The sequence below is a fragment of the Ammospiza nelsoni genome, chromosome 6 (genome assembly GCF_027579445.1).
Source record: "Ammospiza nelsoni isolate bAmmNel1 chromosome 6, bAmmNel1.pri, whole genome shotgun sequence".
NCBI classification, from domain to species: Eukaryota; Metazoa; Chordata; class Aves; order Passeriformes; family Passerellidae; genus Ammospiza; species Ammospiza nelsoni.
This window is the reverse complement of record NC_080638.1, coordinates 25,816,262-25,837,826: the sequence shown is the minus strand read 5'-3', so window position 1 is coordinate 25,837,826 and position 21,565 is coordinate 25,816,262. Positions and strand designations below refer to the sequence as shown.

At 42.1% G+C, this 21,565-nt stretch overlaps 1 protein-coding gene across 1 annotated transcript in view; it reads left to right on the top strand.

The window, feature by feature from the left end:
* The window catches only part of CSTPP1 (centriolar satellite-associated tubulin polyglutamylase complex regulator 1), a 79,130-nt gene that overhangs the window by 55,885 nt on the left and 1,680 nt on the right, over positions 1-21,565 (top strand). Inside the window, exons 4-8 of the mRNA XM_059474488.1 lie at positions 8,708-8,792; positions 13,709-13,794; positions 16,219-16,414; positions 18,105-18,214; positions 21,200-21,263. Coding sequence (XP_059330471.1) covers positions 8,708-8,792; positions 13,709-13,794; positions 16,219-16,414; positions 18,105-18,214; positions 21,200-21,263 — 541 coding nt within the window. The remainder of the gene's footprint in view (positions 1-8,707; positions 8,793-13,708; positions 13,795-16,218; positions 16,415-18,104; positions 18,215-21,199; positions 21,264-21,565) is intronic.

Below are 21,565 nucleotides of genomic sequence, written 5' to 3'. Positions count from 1 at the left end.
GCTGTTGAACAAGATAAAAGCAGGCTAAATCACCTATAGCTGGGGAGATCGGCTAGTTATGTCTTTAGTAACCTTAGAGTGAAAGGAAAAAATAATTTCATAGTGGACACATATAAAAAACGTCTAATGTTATGGCATTTCAGTTATAAATTAATTTCACTCTGAAATGTACCCTATTTCTAGTTTTCTAGTTGATCTGTGTTAAAAGCCATTTATCTGTCTTGTGTTGTTTTGGTCTGGGTTTGCTATGCCTCTGAAACATGATACATTCTCATACTGTAGTCCACAAAACTAGGCCTGTGTCCTTTTTAGAAAGCTAAATGTCCTTAGAGATCACACTCAATGAGCTGAGCATATCTTTAGGATTATATGTGCTTTGGAATATGCATGGATTTATCTTTGTAAATGTTAAAGAACATTGCATGGAGAAAATTGGGTGTCCATTTAAGTCACCATCTGGTTCCTGTATTCAACTATGTACTGGAAAATTTAAACCAGACTCTTTTGTTTGTCATCTTCTATCGTCTTTTTCTGCTTCTGGAAATATTGCCAGAAGTTGTGGCTGCTTCTCCTTTCTTATTGTTTGCTTTCCTTGCACTTTAGGAACTCTGAATTCTTTAAGCCCAAACTACATTCAATGTCCCGCTCTAGACTTAAAACAAGAAATTAAAGAGTTGACATTGTCTTTAGTGTTGCATTAGGTATACTGTTTAGGTTCCTAAAGGGAAAAGATCAAACTTCAGTCATGTGTCAGATTTTCTGTGGGTTCAGGAATATCACACTGTATCAGTTAAACTCTTTGAGTATTGGAATGTTTTTTCTACAACTATGAGGGCTGAAAACTTTCTCTATGTTTCTAATGAAAGTTTGAATTTTTCAGTTTGTGGATGTGCCATGTTAGCCACATAAGCACACCAAATGATAGCCTTGGACTGTACCTCTGGCACAGCTCATGGTGCCCTGAGTAGCATTCACTCAAAGCTGAAGTAATGCTGCCACATGAAACACTTCATACTAAAGGGTAATTATGGGGCATGTGAAAGAGACTAGAGGATGATTAACATTTGTATAAACAGAAAGAATCTGGATTCTGGGGATAGAATTGGAGCAGTTCTGTATAAATTCATTTTCTGTTTTTGTTAATCTGGCAAGTGGTTTATTGATAAAAGGGCTCAAGATCAAAGTGCAGGAAAAAAATCACACCATCTAGAAGATTTAACTCTTTTTAAAATTTTTAGCTTGCTCAAGATAGGATGCTACAAGCTTTGCCCATAATAGACTCATTTCTCAGTTCATATGAACTGTCCAGGCTACCTCCAGAACAAATTACTTCATTCTTCGTATCAGCTGCAGCTGAATCTTTTTCTTCTTACCCAAGTACTTAAGAACTGGCTTTCTGCTCAGTCACAATGCTAATCCTCTCTCCTTGTTCTCTCTTGCAACACTCCCCCAACAAATCTTTTTAGGTCAGTCTGCTTAGCTCTCCACTATATTCGTCCTGAGTCACATAGATTGTTCCTAGCAAATCTCACTAAATCTCTTTCACTCTTTGTTTTTTCACATCATAAACTGACTGTTTTTATCTGTTGTTAACAGGAGTCACCTAAGTCTGCTTTTTGCAGTCATGTGCCTTCTGCAGAGTGCAAAACATCTTGTTTGTGAAGACTGCTCACCTGCAGCAGCTCCCTTCCCTTATGTCTGGCAGGATTTTGCTCGTATTCTCACAGGTTAGGGGAGGCAATCCAGGGTGCAGCCACTTGCTGAAGGTACCTTTCTATCTGAGCCAAACTGTAGTTATTCTGTGCATTCTTCAGTTACCCTGTCTGCTTCTGCTGTCATGTCATGGCAGACACAAAGGCTTCTGGGGTCCTTTCCTGAGGGTGTCCTGGGATCCCATATGGGAGCACCTAAACAGTATCAGTGGAAAGAGTAGGTTTGTGGGTAACCTGAATTCATCTGCCTGCATGGTTAGTAGGGATGCCAGAAGTTCTGTCTTAAATGTGTCTGATACCAGAGGGTTCACAAACCATCACAGCAGGCAGGGTGCAAGTACAGCAGGTAAAGCTGAATCTGCTTTTGATTAGGAGGATCTCTAATCTCAGGACATTTGCCTTGCACACATCTTGGACTTTAAGGATTAAAATGTCTTAAGCAGGGAACTACTTAAGCCTCTAATATCTAACAGTTTTTCTCTGCTGAGGAGGAATGAATCTGCTGTCCTTATCCACCTCCTTCCCTTTTCCCTGCACCTGGCTGTGCTCTTCCACAGCTTGCTTTGCATGAGCTTTCATCACATATTTCTGAGAGCCAGTGCAATTCACTAGCCCAGGGAAAAAGTTGAATTTTCTCAGCGAGAGGTGTGTTGAGTGGCAGAGCTGGTATGAGGGGTGGTTCAGAGCCATGTGGCCACCAGCAAGTGATGGGAAAGAAGAAAGAGGAGTGAGCCTTTGAGCAGGAGTAAAAGTTTAGTTTGGCTTAGGTGCATGTTGAACTTCATCATCAGGAAGACAGGGTGAATGCATCCAGTTGTTAAAATAAGAAAATGCTAGTAATTGATGAAATGTATAAAATATAGAAATAATATATGCCAGACCTTGGTACAAAGCCACAGTATTAAAAGCTACTTATGCTCAAGACTCCATGTAAAGAACAGATTCTTATGTTGATCCATGATACCATTTTACTATTAGATTTTACCATTATCCTCTTTAAAGTATTCACTAGAAAATCTTCCTTTAAAAAGAATAAATTGTTTTTTATCTGACCTAGCATCAATCTTTGGCTTTTAGAGCATTTTCCTATTGCTTAGAAGTAACAAGTGGGTCTCTCTTAGTTTTGTTCTGATTCTCCTACACTCCTTGGACTATGATTTAATGATTGTAGAAGCTGTCTGTACACTTCAAGAGCAAAATGAATCTTGCTGTACATGTCTTACATGAATATGCTCAGTCTTATCCATGGATTAATTTCTCTAGAATTCTTGGCTTTTTGATTGTTATTAGCAGTAGATATATGGAGGAAATTAGGCCATAGGTATCCTGTGAACAAGGCACATGCAGGGTTTTGCCTGCTAGCCAGATGATACTTGTGAAATTGCAGTACTGTCAATGCTCATGTTTATGTTCACTTTTTTGTAAAATTGTAGGTCCTGTAGACAGCATGAGAACACATAAGACTTTTATTTTGGAGGGCTTTTGGGTTTTTTGTTGTTTTCTACAATGTTGCAATCCTTCATGGATATAGGGAGAATCCTAAATATGTGGTACTTACACCAGAAACACTAAAAAACTAAAGGCTAGAAAATACTCTTCCAGCTCTTAAAAAAAGAAATAAATTAGGCTGTTCTCTGTTATATTTGCAGGAGACTGATTTACAGCTCTATGCCTTTATGACTCTTGAATGACTTCATGACTGTGGTAGAAAAACGACCTGTGGAAATTGTGTGTCCTACCATAATTCAGAGGGGACAGCTACATTGCTCAGGGCTCCAGTCTGCTTGGATACTGGTTGTACATAAAAAATTATGGGAATAGGGAACTTTAATGTATATTCATCAGGGCAATCCTTGTGTTTCTGGGAAGCTAATAATGTGACTTTTTGGGGCAGATTTCATACACCAGCTGCAGTAAGTATTCTCCTACTGCTTTGGGCATTTTTATAGCTGTCACAATGTTGTGACAGCATTGTAGATAGCTACTTCTTGTGTTGAAAGCAGCCTAGATACAGCAGCAATGACTGCAATTCAGGCTAAGTCCTAAATATTTATTGGCTTCCTGGGTAGATTTTACAGCCTTCACTGAGCTGCAGGCTTCTATGTCTAGGTGGCTGTCACTATGGAAGATAACTGGTTTTAAGATAATTCAGGTGTGTCTACACTTCACACACAACACTGACAGCAGCATTAACACATCATTTAGTATTCCTGGAGTTTGCATCGCTCCAGGTGTGAGTGAGGTTGTGTGCCATCTGTTAGCCACATACAAACCAGAAACAGCTTTAATATGTGCTTTAAAAGCCAGGGAAGTACAAAGCAGCTGCCTCCATGTTTCTCAAGGTAGGCCATTTTTATCCAGAAAATGTTACCTTCTTAGACTGTACCACATGGACAAAATTCTTTCTCCTCTGTATCTCTGAAACATGAGAAACAGTCTGCCTCAGGCACTAAAAGACAATAAACTACTCTCAGGACAATCCAGTCTTTGGGAAAGGGTTAGGATTTTGCTGGTGGCATGGTCTCAGTACCAGTACAAGCTAGTCAAGAATGTGAAGTCTAGTAGAGCAAAAATTATGCTGAACTGTCAAAGTACTTCCTGTTAGGTTCCTTCTTAGTGAGCCGTTGTTTTAAATTGGCTTTGGAATTTGTTATTAGCCCTTTTTTAGTAGAAGAGTGAAGTGTTAGTTCAGCTGTAAATGAACATGATTAACATGGAGACTGCAATCTCCATCCTTAAGCATATGGTTATGAGCAAGTTTGTTCCACTGCAAGGGCATGGTAAGAGTGTGTGTATCTCACTGCCCTGTGCTGTGGGGTCAGATTTAAACACTCCATGATTTGCTTCATTTGTTACTGGAACTTGAGATGCAGTAATTTGTGGTAGCAACCAAAGTGGCAGTTGTGGATTCTAGTTTTCACTCATTCTGACTGGTACCTTCCGTCTTTTCTTTCTTTCTTCATCATGCAACATTGAGCTCTATTTACTCAGCTGTGGCCTGGAGACAGGAAGGAGCAACGTGGTCATGCACCAAAACTGCCCTTGTTTATTCCCAGCAGCTCTTGGCAAACAATGTGGTACATGGGCAAATGTAATTTTCTGCATGGTCTTCACTGACCTTGCTGTAGGGCATAGGAAAACAGTGATCACAGCAAACTGAAGACACCTCCTAAGGTCTGTGGTGATCCCACTTCCTGTATAAAAGGTACCCAACTATAGCCTGAAAAATTGGTATGATTTGTTGGTCAGGCGCCTGGGGTGTCTACAGGCTGAGTTGTGTTATAGCCTAAAAAAGTCTGCCTGTGTGCTCCACTGAATAATTTGGTGCCATTTCCCCAGGCATTAGAAATAAAGTGTTTCTTTAGAGCAGGAACTTCTCTGCACTGCTTCAACTTTATGGGCAGTTTCTAGTCTAAATGGACCATTTGCCCAAAGATTGAAACTGTAATTAATTCCACTTTTATTGACAACAAACTTCAATCTCTAACATGCTGATTTGCAGTGGATCTCTGCCACCCTTTCCCAAATTCTTTCTGATCAGACCTCTGCTTATATTCTATATTGTTTTGTTGTTTTATGATGGAGGTGAAGGGATAATGCTGTGGTTTGGTAAGAAGACGGAGAAGGAAAAGACAGCATGAATTATTACACAAGATTTTTAACTATGTTATTTCTGCCAAGTGAGAGATCTCTTTTTATGCCTCACAACTAATGCTCTCTTAGGGCCTAGTTACCTTCTCAAGCTGGTTTTGTCTCTCAATCAGACAGGGACTGAGAAAAAAGTGCAACTTTCTTTGGACACCTCATTTTAAAAAAAAAAAAAAAAAAAACGAAAAAACACCACAACCTCAAACTCCTTTACTTTCAGGGAGAAAAGAGACTAAAAACCAAAATTATTGAAAAGGGCCATAGCTGATTAAAGCAGGCAGATTATCCTCCTAGAGCCTGTCTGTTCTGAATGTGGGAAGGATGCTTTGTATACTGCTGGACACCACACTGTGGAAATCTAAAGGGGATCAAAGCAGAGGAACAGATATAACTGGGCTAAGTAGTGAAAGAAGTAGAGGGTAAGCTAAACAGATTTAACTTAAGATAAATGTAGTTATCTGTTAAGTAGATTGAATAAGATACAGTATGAAGAAAGGGTTATTATAATGATCTTTTGACAAATGAAAGAAAAATAATAACAAGCAAGAGGTGTAAGGATACATAAATAGGAATTTTAATTTAAGCAAACAAAAATAGAAATAGAGTATTGCATAAAGTTTTCAATTGGTGTGATTGCTTCAGACCAACATCTAGACTTTTTAGCAAAGATCAGAAATTTATTGTCCAGCATTATTCAAAGCTAGATTTAGAATTCCTTGAAGAGTAAGAGGTCCATACTACCCTGTTCACTTATGAGAAAGGGTCTATTTCAACAAGAGCTTTTATTTGCCCCATGTTTTCTGTTTTCATGTAACCTGCTTCCTGTGCTGGGCCTGTGGAAAATCACGGAATCACAGAATGGTCGCTGACCACAGTGGGTCATTTGGTCCAACCTTCCTGCTCAAGCAAGTTCATCGTAGAGCACATGACACAGGATTACATCCAGATGGTTCTTGAGTATCTCCAGTGAGAGAGACTCCGCAACCTTGTTGGGCAACCTAGTGCATGGTCATTCCCCCAGTAAAGAAATTCTTCCACATATCCATGTGGAAATTCCTGTGCATCTGTTTCTGCCTGTTGCTTCTTGTCCTACTGCTTGGCACCATCAAAAAGAGCCTGGCTCCATCCTCTTGACACTCTCCCTTCAGATACTGACAGATATTGATGAGGTCCCCTCTCATTTGTCTCTTCTCAAGGTGAGCAGGCCCAAGACACTCAGCCTGTGCTTGTAAGAGAGATTCTGCAGACCCTTCATAACCGTCATAGCCCTTCACTGGACCTGCTCCAGGAGCTCCACGTCTCTCTTGTCTTGAGGATCTCGGAGCTGGACACAGCACTTCCCGTGTGGCCTCACCAGGGCTGAGTAGAGGGGCAGGATCACCACCCTGGACCTGCTGGCATTGCTCTTCCTAGTACACCCCAGGCTAGCATTGGCCTTCTTGGCCACAGGGGCACTGCTGGCTCAGGGACAGCTTGTTGTCCATCAGGACCCCCAGGTCCTTCTCCACAGAGTTGCTTTTCAGCAGGTCAGCCCTCAGCCTGTGCTGGTGCATGGGGTTGTTCTTTCCCAGGTGCAGGACCCTGCATTTGCCTTTGTTAAATTTCAGTTGGTTCCTCTCTTCCCATCTCTTCCACCTGTTGAGGTCTTTCTGAATGGCAGCCCAGGTGGCCAAGAAGGCATCCTGGTCTGTATCAGCAGTAGTGTGGCCAGCAGGACCAGTGCAGTGATTGTCCCTCTGTACTCAGCACTGGTGAGGCCACAGCTTGAACCCTGCATCCAGTTTTGGGTCCCTCACTGCAAGAAAGACATTGACGTGCTGGCGTGTGTCCAGAGAAGGGCAGTGGGGCTGGTGAAGGGTCTGGAGCACAAATTCTAGGAGAAATAGCTGAGGGAGCTGGTGTTGTTTAGCCTGGAGAAAAGGAGGCTCAGGGGAAACCTTACTGCTCTCTACATTCACCTGAAAAGAGGTTGTAGAGAGATAGGGGTCAGTCTCTCCTTCCAAGTTATAAGGTTAGAGAAAATGGTCTCCAGTTGCACCAAGGAAAGTTTAGATTGGATATTAGGAAAAATTTGTTCCCTGAAAGTGTGGTCAGGCATTGGAATGCTTCCCCCTACCCTCGTCCCTCCCAGGGAAGTGATGGAATCACCATCCTTGGAAATGTTCAAAAAACATGGAGATGTGATGCTTAGGTTGTGGTTCAATGGTGGACTTGACAGTGTTGGTTAATGATTGGACCTTGCTGATTCTGTGATTCTAAGTTGTGACTGTCATCTGAAACAAGGTTAATTATTTGATCCTAATTATAAGAGCCTAATGAGGACTAACGTGTTTGTGGCAAAAGAACTTATGCTCTGTACCTCAGTCCTGCTGTCAGTGCCCTTGAGATCCCCTCCCTGACTACTGCTTGGCTCTACTTCCACCTCTGGCTCTTTCTTCCATACTTTGCATTCTTCTTTCTGTATATAGAAGTAGTGCAAAATTGCTGCTGTTCAGTTAGTCTTCTTCTTAGCTCCAGTCCACAGCCTTTTGGACTGTGAACATACAATCATGTAGGGCTTTTTGACATCAGGATGTTTCCATTCCCTTGGGATCCCTAAGCTTCCCCAAGAGTCACCTCTTTTAGACTCCTCCTCCTGAGCCACAGAGTTCCTTCTTGACCAGGCTTTCACAAAGCTGCTCTCTAAAACATGAATCATTTGATTGGTTTTCTTGTGTGTTTTGGATCTTTGTTCTGTGCTTCCTATAATACAGTGACCAGATTTGTACACATTATTCCAAAAGAGATCATCCAGCTGCCTTACTGAATGCCAAAGTAATAACGTCTGTGGTTTATACTCTGTAGCCCTCCACACACAACCCAAAAACCTTGTTTGCCTTTGTTACTGCTGCCAGATGTTCTGTGGATGATTTTCAAGTGTATTGCGGGGAATGTCACCATGCCAGTGAATTTCAGCAAATTTAAGCAACTTTGAAATTATTCCTTTTTCCACATGGTTATATTCAAGTCAAACCAAACTGTGTTCTCACTTGAAACTGCCCTGTTTTGGTTACCCCTTTTTCACACTGAATCACTCACTACCTGTTACCAGTTTCTCTGCAGGAGCCTGTATAATAGGATTTTCCCTTCATCAGGCCTCTTCCAGATGGTGCTGGAAATGGAATTCCATTTCATTTCAATTTCAGAGTCCAGCTCTGAAAGTCTAGGGAACAGTTATACTGTCTTTAGTACTCAGACTACTTGAATTGGGAGTAAAGGGAATATGAGGCTTTTTTTCCTAGAGAGGAAGCAAGGGGAGGGAACAGTCTATAAAATCTTACAATGTTCTCACCTCTCTTTTCTTGCAGATTTGCTGACAGCACAGGAATACCACTGCCTGCTGCAGTTGCTCTGCCCTGACTTCCCAATGGAACTCACTCAGAAAGCAGCAAGGTGGGTCCTCATTCTCTCTTTAAAGGCAAGATTAATCCTACATGCATGGACTTAGGAACTAGACCTGTGGGTAAAGGTAGGGACAGGGACCTTCAGCTTTTAAGGTTTTGGGGAAAAGAGACACCATCTTTTGAGTTTAAGAACAGGGTGTTTCTCTAACAATGTGAAAGAGTATATATTTAAGATATACAAAGGCTGAAATATCAATGCAGAATGCTGCTGTTGGCTCTGTGTTCAGATAAGTTGCAGATAAAAGAATGTTAGCCAATATGTTTTTAACTGACATGTTTTTTAAACTTGATTTCAAATACTGTTTACCATTCTCAAATGTGTTCCCCCTTGCCCCAGCTTCTACGGTTAATAACATTTAAACACACTAACCTCTGAAAGATTGCCAGTGTTTTAAAGTATGTTTGGTAGGAACATGGCAGCTAATCTGTTTGAAATTTTATTTTAATCTAGACAAGGCAAAAAGCAGATAGCTGGCTCAGGGCATTGATAATGTGATATGGAGTATTTTACTGATAGTGCTTGCTGATTCCAGTCCAGCCCAGGCAGCTGATTATTAACTATCTGATATGGAAAATGTAATAAGGTACACACATCTGTTCAGTTGCTTGTCACCCAGTGCCAGACTAAGAAAGAACACTAGCCCTGTAGCAGAGATATATCTGCTGCTTCCTTTCATGGAGGTACACAAGCACCAGTCCCCTATGCTGGTGTGTATTTCATAGGGCTCCAGCTGAACTGAGCAGGAATTTGTGATGGTGCATGCAATGAAGGAGACTTCAGCATATCTACACATGTTGTGATGTTTGTGTCAAGGAATTCAGTCCACAAGGCTGCTGTAAACTAGAGGCCCCATTCAGGGGCCTGCTGCACTGTTGTGCATGTGTTGTAGAGACGGACAAGCTGGCTTTGGGAGCAGGTGTTGGAGAGATATGAGATCTCTGTCAGAGGCACACAGGCTCAGGTGGGGCTGACCTTCTGCTTTTGGCTGGCTAGAGATTTACTTCCACGTTGCTAGCTCTGTAACAAGCTAATCTAATTGAACAACTTTAATAAAACTTGTCATATTTCTAAACCATTTTTCACTTTGCTTACAACTGTTGCTCTTGTCCTTTTTCTGGTCTACACTTCCCATTGTCCTCCATGGTCTCTGCCTGTTAGAAGGGTGAGCTCTGCAGACTTTCTTACAGCACCAGTTGACCTAGTCTTTGCAAAACACCAATGTCACATGCAAACCTGGAGACATTGTTCCTTCTTCAGTCTGCACACCCCAATTGTTGCTAATTTTCTTCTGAAAAGAATTAAATCAAGTAGCAGCAGGAGTCGCCAGAGCATTCAGTGATACAGGCAGGACCTGCATTGATAGTGCTGGGAAGAGGGCAGTCACAGCTGTAGCCTGAGTGCTGCGTGACTGAGGTGCTCTCCCAGCACAGTGCAGCCCACTCATGCAGGAGCTGTTGCTATGCTGTGATAGCAAACAATAGGACTAAGATCAGGATATGTCAGAACATTAGAATGGAGGCTACAACAATATAGGTTTTGTTCACATGACACCAGAGAGCTCCATTTTCCTGTTCCTGGTGCAGAAGCCATACCCAAAATATGAACTAGGATATCTGTGTATCTGAGATTTCTTGGATTTTTTTTTTCAAATGGTTATAGCCATTAGCAGATTAAAGACTTTAATTTACAGAGGTACCTTTGACCTTTGATCTTCAGAGACCTTTGGCTTTCTGAATCTTGAAATTGCAGGACAGAAAGTAAAGGAATTTTTTTTCTGGTTTATTGTCATGATTTTAAGATCTGTACCTGAGCACTGATTTTTCTATTGTAAGGGAAACACAAGAAACTCACTGCCCACATTTGAGTAGTGACAGCCCAGTAGTTCACAGCTCCTATGCTGTTTTATTTGGTGTGTTGCACTGATCAATACTAATGGAACTGGGGCTTGCAGTTCAGTACTCATATTATTAAAAGATTGCCTAAGAGTGCAGACTGTTTTTTATGTTTTGCATGTTTTGCTTATTTTTGCCTCCATGTGTCAGTAAATAAACCAAGCCTCTGAAAACTCATTTGAGCCAGCCTGGCTTTAAGACAAATAGTGTCTTTAATGGTAGCAGAAAATGGTCAAAGTCCTTTTAACTTGCCTGGTCTAGAGTTTGTCCTGGGAACATCCTGTCTAGTCTGGATTTCTGAGATTTTAACCACAATCAGGAGACCATAAAGTTTCTCAATTGGCACAATAGTAAGGCTTTCCTGCCAACCAAACCCACTTGACCCCTGAAAAACCACTGTACCCTCTACCAGAATGCCTCAAGTGTAGGCATTTTTCTTCAGTCCTTTCCAAAGTTCCTCCTTGATTTTCGTTATTCACTGAGTGCCAACCACTAACTTTTTTAATACATCTGTGGCCTCAGGATTTGAATTCTAATTTGGACAAGAAAAAAAAATCCCTTGAAATATGAGATACCAGAGGAACTCTTTTGAGTTGCAGGTCATACTTTCAGATTTTGTCCTCAATTTTGGTCCTGCTGCCTATGTTACAGTCCATAGCTAGGTTTTTCTCCTTACCAGATATTTCAAGGAAGAGGTGCAGATATGTTGCATATGATGCTCTCTCAACTTCCTTGAGTGCTTACTCAGCTGGCTGTGTGGTGGAATTGCCAGCTGCAGTCAATCTCCTCATAAATGATTGTATTGGATTTAAAGACTTCTCAACATTTCTGGCGTGCAAAGCCTGGGCCAAGCGGAGTCAGTAACCCAGCACCAGAGTGCACCTGCTTCTATTTAGATGCTCCTCTGTCACATATGTGCTCTACAGGCTTCCTCAGAGGCTCCTTGCTGTCTTTAATAGCAAAAACTGTCCAGCAAATTCTCATACTTCTGCCTACTTTGTCATGCTCTCCTCTAAGTAAGAGACTGGAAGTTGGTGCTGCAGAGCAATGCCATTGACCAGAGTTTTAGATTTAACAAGTGAAATGAGTTTCTTGTTAGGAAGGTGATGTAATATTGTCTCTCTGCATAACAAATATGTAAAACCACTCTCCACTGTTGTTTTCCTGCATCTTTGAGAAGAAAGCTTCGGTGCTTTGAGGGTATCAGGGAGACAAACCATCATTTCAAAGGAAGGAGTGCAGCTCATCAGTGATGTGGCCAATTGCATTTCCAGTGCTTAAAGAGTGGTTGGAAATGCCAGTGGCTGAGAAGTTTTGCCTGAGAGATGAAGATGCTCTGCCTGCCAGCTTCAAAGCCATTTCCTTGATGTGGCCACTGACAATCTCAGTAACATGCTTATTAGTGAGAATTAAGAACTGAAGCTACTGCTTCTTTAGACAGGAGGAGAGGAGGCTTCTGGAATGTAATAAATAAATCAGAAGCACTTTGACATCTTCAAAGGGTTTTGTTTTAAATACTGGCTTTTCTCCTGGGGACCCTCTTAGCCCCAGTCTTTCTTCTTTGAGATAATTAATTCAAGCTGCTCTACATGTTTGATTTTGCCACAGTGAACAGAACTGGTCTGAGTGGCAGGGAAGTCTTGCAAGATCCTATGTTCTTCTAGGTCAGCCTCCCACACAGCTCCCTGAAGTCTTTTACATGAGACAGAACAGTGTTTCTCCAGCAATGTGTTTAGACAATTGATGCTGCAGGAGTTGGTGTGCAGATTGCATCTGGCCCTGTGTTCAGAAGGGTCCTATTGGATGACCCATACTTTGGCTGTAATGAACTGGCAATACCCATATGGCACAGTATGCCAGATGCTGACTGTACAGGTTCAGTAGACCTAGATGCAGTTGAAAAGAAATATCAGTTGCCTTTCTTTAGCATTGCCTTAATACTCTGTTTTTTTCCCATCAAAGTGGAGTATTTTCTTCTGTTTTACAGTCTAAGCTGTCATTGATTAGATGAATTTGATTTTCCCCACTTCAGCAACTGACCTTTTTATCCTTAGGTAGTGGTGGCAGTGACCAGAGTATTGTTTTTGTTTTCATTTTTGCCCTGAAATCCACAGGTTTTTTCCCTAAAAGGAAGAGCTGGACTTTGCTATTACTTATATTTCATGTTTATGGCCTATGGCTGGTATTTTCCATATTGAATATGCTTCAAAATAGGGATGCATGTAGCTCCCTACATGCACCAACAACTTAGCAGGGACAGAGAAGACTGTCCCTGGCCCAAGTCTTCAGTTGTCATGATATTTGACTTGATAGTCAAATAATAGACCTATTATGAAAAGAGACTGATTCTTTCATCAGGAAGGGAGGATAGGATGTTCACAAAGTGTAGTTAGGAAGCTGAATGTTGGTGCAATGTTATTTCCTCTGTAGTCAAGTAGAGTTTGTTTGAGTATAGATGGTGAATCGCAACTGTTGTGACCTTTATGAATCTGAAATATGTCCCAGTTTGATGAAGTCTCATATACAGAGGAATAGCATGCGTCTCATTCTGCTTACACCAGTTTACTACTTGTGTAACTGTCCTGTCTGTAGTCACATTTAGTCAGAAGCTGAACTTTGATGATCCTTGTTGATCCCTTCCAACTCAGGATATTTTACAATTCTGTATAACCATGTGAATCAGCCTTGCAGTTTTTGTACCACTGTTCCATCATGTCCACCAGGCTTTGAGTGTCACACTGCTCTGTTCACACTGTAGCTGAAGTGTGTGACTGACATTCAGGATCTTCTCCTTGCTTCAGGTTCTTAAGCTGCCTTCAATTGATATTAGGGCATCCACATCCATGCAGCAATGGGTGTTCCCATTTCTCTCTCCTAACTTCTTATACTGGGCCACTAGCAATCCTCAGTTGTCCACAGTTCCTTGGCTGCACTTCCTCAAGGTCTGGGGTTCCTGGTTACAGACTTTAGTGTTTTTGTAAAAGCTAAACTGTTTCTCTCATCCTATCATAGGATTGTGCTGACGGATGATGCAATGGATTGCCTGATGTCTTTTTCTGATTTCCTCTTTGCTTTCCAGATCCAGTTCTACTACTCAGGTAAATTCTGAGAACCTGTTGACTTCTCCCACTTGTAGAATTACAACTTTACAGCTTCCCAGTCTTTGCACTTTTTTGAAACTTGAAAGGATATGGTTTTTTCAAAGAAAATATATAGCTAATGGACTCTACTGATGAAAAGCATCACAGATGTCAAGAGATTAGGAGACTTAATGAGGAGATGCCAAATTGTTGTGAATACTGACACACCCGCAACTGCTATGTCTGATGAATTTATTTGTCTTGGCCTTGAGACATGAATTTCCAGCTTTATCTAGACTATGTTAACAGCTAACAATTAGCTTTTACTAGGAACATTTTTTTCCCTTTCTTTAAGGAAAATATTCAATCCTGCTGGATACAGCATAGGAAAAGCCCACCAGCTGGAGCCTTTAAAGGAAAAGCAGCTGGACAAATGGATATAATTCTCCCCCTTAATATTTGCTCAACTATGAGCTGGTTTCTGAACTGGGTATAATTCCCATGAGTTTAGGGACCCTCAGTGGACTCCACTCCCAAGAACTTCTCTAGCCTCCCCTTGAAATGACATAAAATTGTAACCTCCACACCTTTTGGCAAAGAACTGCGCAGATTTGACACCTGTCCTGTGAAGAACCACCTCTTTTGTTTGATTTAGACCCCCTAGTTGGAAAGCAAAAGGAACAGATAATCCATATGAATAGTCTTCACATTGTTGGTTATTTATTGTATTCTATCCCACTTCCTCAGTCTGAGTTTTAACTAGATAGGATACTTCTAAAATTCTTGGCAGGAAAAGTGCAAATCAAATAATACTGGTTTGTGTGTGTGTATTTCCTCATGCTCACCCACACATATACATCTGTAAAATCCCCAGGTATTTTTAAACTTCAGGAGACAAGGTGGAGAAACTTGGATGAGCATTCAGGTGCTTGTCCTCTATGGGGAGACTGCTTTAAAATACATTGTCCTGTTGCCCTAGCCCCTCTAAATTGTGATTGAGGAACGAGAATCTCATTCAGGACAAAAAGAGGGTGAATAGATATTAGATGTGCTCCCAAGCACTGGCTGGCGTGCCACTTTCTCATCTCCTGGCACACAGCACTTTTTAACAGAAAGCTCATGGATTTCTGTGCACTCACACTGAAATGGCTCCCTCTGATGGACGTGGCTCACAATTGTCCTCGACCAGGCAAAACGGGCCAGGTTTGGATGCACATAAACACTGGCTGGAAGCTGTTGTGAGCGTAATCTGTGGTCAGAGAGCAAACTTGGGTGGCCTTCTGATCTGATCTAATCTGTGAGTTCCCATCTTTCTAGCAGTTAGAAGTCTGCTGCTATCCCTAATACAAAAATCTCTTTTTCTCAGTACTTCTCTGTATATTCGTCCCTTGTAACTCCGCTGTACATATCACAATTTTATCCATGAGACCTTATTGTAAACAACCAGTTCAAAATGGTGATTTTGAGCAGAACCAGGCTTGTAATCCCTTTAGTCAGGGACACAAAATGTGTTTGGAAAGTTTTCTCTGATATAACAAATATTTCCATTGAGCTGCAGAACCTCAGCACAGCCTCAGGGCCTGCTGACTCCTGACTTTCCTCTCCACCCACCTCATGCGCAGCATTGCACTTGCATTCACTTGGAACTTAAATGCCACTGGAGTCCTGCAAAGCTCATTCTTGTGTACACACTCTCAGAGATCCCTGTCCTGCTCACCCAGGCACAATGCACACACACAGCCTGTCATGCACTCTCCCACCAACCCACACACATGCAAACCTCTCCAAATGGAATCTAGATTTGTAAACTGCTGACCACATCCATAAACAAACTTGTTTAAAATTAGATTCCTGCAGTAAACAGTGGGTAGTATGAGGAGCCTGGGGAGAGGCTTTCTGCCAACTCTAGCCTGACCTGCCCTGGCCCTTCTTCTAGATCCTGTGTTATATTTACTTTGGAGCAGCATGGAGGCAAGCTGATATATGGCCTGGAGCCCTAACCAACATGCCGCCTTTCCTCCTGTTGCAGTTCAATGTAGTTTGCGCCCAACTTGCATGAGTTCTAAATCAGTGGCAAGAGGTGGAGAAGGAAAACATTTTAGACTTCACAAACTAGTTTTGTGTTTTACATTAGCTTTCACACTTCACTGTTTTATTAGTGTGCTAGCTAGCCTTTGTTCCCTTGAGATGAATCTTCTCAACAGAGTGAGTGACGTCTTATAATCATCCTAAGAAGAAGAAAAAGATAGCAACTTCTATGGAAATGGCTGCATGGGCATGCATAATATCTGTTCTGAACATGCAGGATGCTGTAGAGTTGTGTTTATTTCCAGTTAGTGCTATGTACAACACAGAACAACAGTTTAAGCCACAGTCTGGTAGGTCAGGAGGATGCTTTGCTGGTTACAGTGCTGAGTTTTAAACAGCTTTCTGTTATTTTAGAGTTCCTGGAAAGTGTGGCTGCCATTTATCAAGATCTGCTGGCTGGTAAGAATCCAAATACTGTGATTGTGCCAACATCATCCTCTGGGCAACATCGGCAGCGCCAACCCCCAAATGACTGCAACCCACTTGAAGGAGTAGAGGCATCTCTGTTCTACCAGTGCCTGGAGTCCTTGTGTGACAGATCAAAATACAGGTATGAATGGAGTCTAAAATACAAATTTGAAGTCTCTATCTCTGGAGACCCTTTGTAAGGTTGGAACTGTGGAAAAAGAGAGGCCTTTGAACAAGCTGATATTCCCACATGGCTCTCACTGAAGAGGTATGAAGGAAAACATCATAGCTGAACAGTTTTAACCAAATGAGAGAAACTATTTCATGGACCAAAGAAACATAGGGTTTGAACTGATTCTTGAAGTAATAGATGGATTTGGGTCTCTGCTCTCCATCTCATTTCTGCATTGACACTTTCATCAAGGAGAGATCCATCATGAGTTTGCTAGAGGGGATAAACAAGTGCAGTTGCATTCTTGGGAGTTGAAAGAGCCCAATGGGTGGATGGAGTATGAAGCCTTAGTACCTAGGAGAGTTCACACTGTCCATCTATATCTGAGCCTGTGTTGGAGCTGGTTTCCAGCTACAGATCCAGGCACAAGACTGGCTTTAGTTCAGCAGAGGATGGAGCAACACCAGACTTTACTGTATAGCTTTGACAGATACTTTGATCATATTCTCACTAATTGCAAGAAACTTCGCCTTCCTAGAAGGTCATGGTCTAGAAACACAAAATAACTCAGGACAATAACTCATAACAAGTTCCACCTGATTTTTCTTTAGGTTTCCAAATCCAGATTTCTGATCCACAGAATTACTGCTGAACTGCTGTCCAGTGCTATAGATATCTAAGCATGGAGTTCATGGGTTGTTTTGTTCTTTTAAGCAACGAAACCTCTACATTTCCTGTATGTCCTGAGAACTTCAGATGAGAAGAGTACTGTGGGTCCATCTGGTAGGTCAGGCTTTGCACAGCACTATGAGGGGAGCCATTCCTAGCCTTTCATGTAGTAGTTCAATACTCAGGCTTTGGTAACCACTTCTGCCTGAGGGATCACCAGCCCACCCCCACGTCTCCCAGGGGTACCACTACACCATTGACTGTTCAACACTTCCTCTTTATGAGGCAGTTTGATTTTGCGTGAAATCCTTCAAGGAGTATTGGTCAAGAGCAAGAATCACCATGGAGATACTGCTTAGAACTCAGGACCAGGCACTGAGTGTAGAAGAAGGGGATATGCTAATTTAGTCCTCACCTGAATAGTGTTCTCTGACATATTTAGGCTGTCATTGGAGAGGTTTTCTTGCCCCTTGGATGACTATCACTGATAATAGTGTGATAACAGCATCGCTGAAAGTGTTCAAAAATGTGTAGATGTGGCAGTTAGGAACGTGGTTTAGTGGTGAACACAGCAGTGCTCCATTAACCACTGGACTTAGTGGTCTTAGTCTTTTCCAAACTTAACACTTCTTGGAAAGTTTATTGACTTCTGAAAGCAAGTATTTCCCAGAGGATTTTTCCCAGAGGGAAAAACATGCTGAGTTGGGATGTGTATGCCTCTGAGTGAATCTAGGCTTTTCTCACTGTCCTTGGAATGAAGACAGGTAAGACTGCTCCTAGGGATGTCCCCCAGGCAAAGATCTTGCTTAGCAAATAGGGAGCAGATCCAGTGCTCAATAAGCAATCTGGTGGCTCTTCATTTTAAACTGAGTCAGGGCAACCTTACAGTTAGACCAGGTTAGAAAGGGTTTATTTCTCGATTTTGAGCTGGTCTTAGAAAAAAAAGATTATAATTTAGAAGACAAGATGATCTCTGTTTCTCTTTTCCTAGCTGTCCACCTTCTGCTCTTGTGAAGGAAATGCTGAGTAGTGTGCAGAGAATGACCTTCTATGGATTCCTTATGGCTCTTGCAAAGGATCAGGGCATCAATCGAGCCCTAGGTAAGACTTCTCTAAATGACATAGCTCTAGATTTTCAGTCATTTTGTATTTCTGTGGAATTATATTTCTAATTATAACCCATATTTTACACTGTCAGGAAGAGAGTGAGGGGAAGTTTTTAATATTTTTGTTGCTGGATTAACTTTAAAAACATAACACTGTGCCTTACTGTCTGCCTGAAACTTTGGAGCTTCCTCAAGGCTTACTGAGTTGAGGTGCCATCCTATGTTTTAGCCCTTTGTGCTCGTGCAGATTTTAAATGCCTGCTCTCATCTATAAGGAAAGAAGGCACACCTAATGGAAACCTCTGGTGCCTCCTTGGCTAAAACATTAAAAGCCCAGTCTTTCCCAGCTCTTCCCCATCTTCCCTCAAGGCGGTGTGATCTTGCTAGTAGCTATCTGTGGCCTGCTGAAAATCTGATTATAAAACATAAACTGCTACAAAAATCTGTACCATACTGCTGTGGGAACCACAGGGATTTCCAACCAGCATCTCACTGCTTGTGTCTATGTTGTTTGGGCTTGGAGCAGGGAAGCAGTGTTACATTGGCCAAGGACAGTATGTAATCCATCCATAATTCACCCACAGTTTCATATTTCCACCATATGCCTTGCTTGTCCTCTTCCTCCTCCTACAAAGAGGAACAGAAATGGCTTTTCTGTTTGACAAGACTGTATCCAGGAGATAAATTTAAATGGCAGGAGTAGGAAGGGAGGGCTGTGTGTGGGGTGTTCCCAAACACTCATCTTCATTCAACAAATCACCTGGCCATTAAGGGTAGATGACTGTCTGTTCTTTGGGTAAGTGTCCTCTTCCTCTTCTTCTGAGCCTGAGTATCTGCCAGTCCCTAATTGCAAAGACAAAACTCAATGAAAAGGTGTACCTTGCCTGAGGGCTGCTTCTTTTGCACAGGTGTGTGCCATACTACAGTAAAAGTGTCTTCCCTGGCTGAGCCCCTTCTTACAGCAAACCATTTAAACTGCTCATGTTCCTCTGGGGCAGGGCAGATTATATATCAAAGGTGCATGAATACACCCCTGCAATCCCCTCTGAAAACAGGCTTAGAAAGCAGTGTATTCACTGGGAGGAAGGTGATGCCTGGATGGCAGCAAGCAAAATCTTTTTTTCCTTTGCCCTATGAAATCCACTTCTAGTCAAGCATAAAGAAAACAGACAAAAAGAAAAAAAAAATCCTGCCCACAGCCTCCATTGTGCCATCTACAAAGTGAGTGGGTTTTCGTTTCCATTAATGTAGGCCTGTCCTCTGGCCCTCTGCCAGACTCCTGCTGAGGCCTCTCTCAGAGGAGGGGCAGCAACCACAAGTCTGACAGGTGCTAGCGTTTTTGGCAAGGAAAGGAGGATTCTTTTCCTGGTGTCTTTTAATCTCTCCTGAAGGGCGATTTCAATAGACTTTGGTCTGTAGGGGACCACAAGCTCCCCAAAACCCTTCAGCGAGAGCAGTTTCAGGCAGAGGAGGTTTTGGTCTCACAAAGCCAGCAGCTCCTCTTGAGGAACAGAGATAGAGATTAAAGCTTGCTCAGGCTGGGACAGTGCTGTTGAGTGTGCCAGGCAGACTGGAATCTGTAGTGTATCTCCTGTCAATGTTGATTTGTGAATTCTTCAATTGCCATTTATCAACTCTCCTAAGTAAATCCTGTGCCCTAAAGACTTCGCTGTGTACTCTGCAACTACAGAAATAAGCTTTAGTCATTTATTCTTTTAATTGAGCACACAAAAAGAAGCAGACTGGGACACTTCCTTCGATCTCCTGACACTGATTTGCAGTTCATTTACAGGAGGAGTAGACCAGAACCCAAATAAATGGGGGAATTGGTTCTGGTCTAAATTTACTTTAGTTTTCAGGCACTCATTGCTACATTTTTGATGACTGCTGCCAGCCTGCCTCTGTGGCTCTCCAGCCTCTCCTGCAAGAGCAAGGTATCAGAGCCAGCAAACGTATTTGTGTTCCCATGAGGAATTCAAAGCCCCTTCCCAAAGGTATTGAGTGTAGCACCCAAGTCTCCTGAAAAACCTTAGAAAGAGCATTCCTCACTGTACTGTTGGTATAGATTATCAAATAGAGTTTTTGCCCTGATGTGCAGTGGTACTCTTCAGGCTCTGGTAGGCAATCTCTGTGCTGTTCTCTGTAATTTCTGTGCTGGCTGATCACACTCTCCCATGACCCCTATACAAGGTGGAGTTTGTTAAACAATTAGGAAGGAGGGCTTTCCTAGGAGCCCCATCTTCCTTTCTGGCTCAGCTGTTCCAGTCCTAAACTATATCATGTCCTTCATCTGGAGTAGGGTTTCTGAAGTGAAAAGGAGCATGAGCATGTTGATCTTACACTGAGTGTACCCAAGCACTGGCCCAGACTTTCATGCTCACACCCTCAAGCAATGCTAGAGCACAGTTCATCCACATTTAACTCCTGTAGGCAATGTGCAACAGTCAGGACTGACTTTCCCAAGTTGCAAGGAAAGCAAAAGCCTTAAATCTGTGGAGTGTTTTGGTCCCCAAGACCAGGAGGCCACAAGAAAGGCAGGTGGCACAAAAACATAAATAACCTTGGGTGGTATAGTGCATGTTTCAGGCTGTGGCACTAACACCACATGTGTTACATCTGGTATTGGTGACTACACTGAGCAATGAACAAAGGCCCAAAGTTGATAGATTGCCATCTCCCTGACAGTCAGTACTCTCATTTTGTACTGCCAATCCTCAGGGCTGTAGGCAGTGGGGCTACTAAGACTGCCTCCAGTTTAGTATGAGCTCAGCTATAGCATGTATGAAAGACACAGCAAATGGATCATCATTCTTTATCTGTCTATGATCCTCAACATTGCAGCCATTTCTCTAAGAGGTATAAGGAAAAAAGTGTTTTCTGTCTTGCAGGCCAGATTTAGGTTGCTGCTATGGCTTGAACATTTTCTTGAAGAATCAATAGCCTAACTCTGCTGATACTTTCATTGTTTTTTTTTCCCCAGGGGCTCTGCCAGATAAAGGAGACTTGTTTCTGGACCCTGCCATGGATCAGGAAATTGAGAAATTGTAAGTGGAATTGCGTAAACTAGGAGGTAAAGCAACAGATTAAAGGTTGCATGCTAAAGAAGAGTGGAATAAAGTACTGTCTTATTCCTCTGCTCTACTACAAAACAATAGAGGAGCTCAAAGAGCAACTTGAACAGGAAGAGCTTCTTTCTTTGTGGTGCCTCAATGCAGTTAACAAAATCCTTACAAAAGTCTTCAAAAGCAGAGGGGAAGAGTGTAACTCAATGAGGGATCTACAGGAAGCAGCATTCTCTAATGAACAGGGAAATTTTGTTTGGATGGTGAAAAGTAGGAGTGTTGGC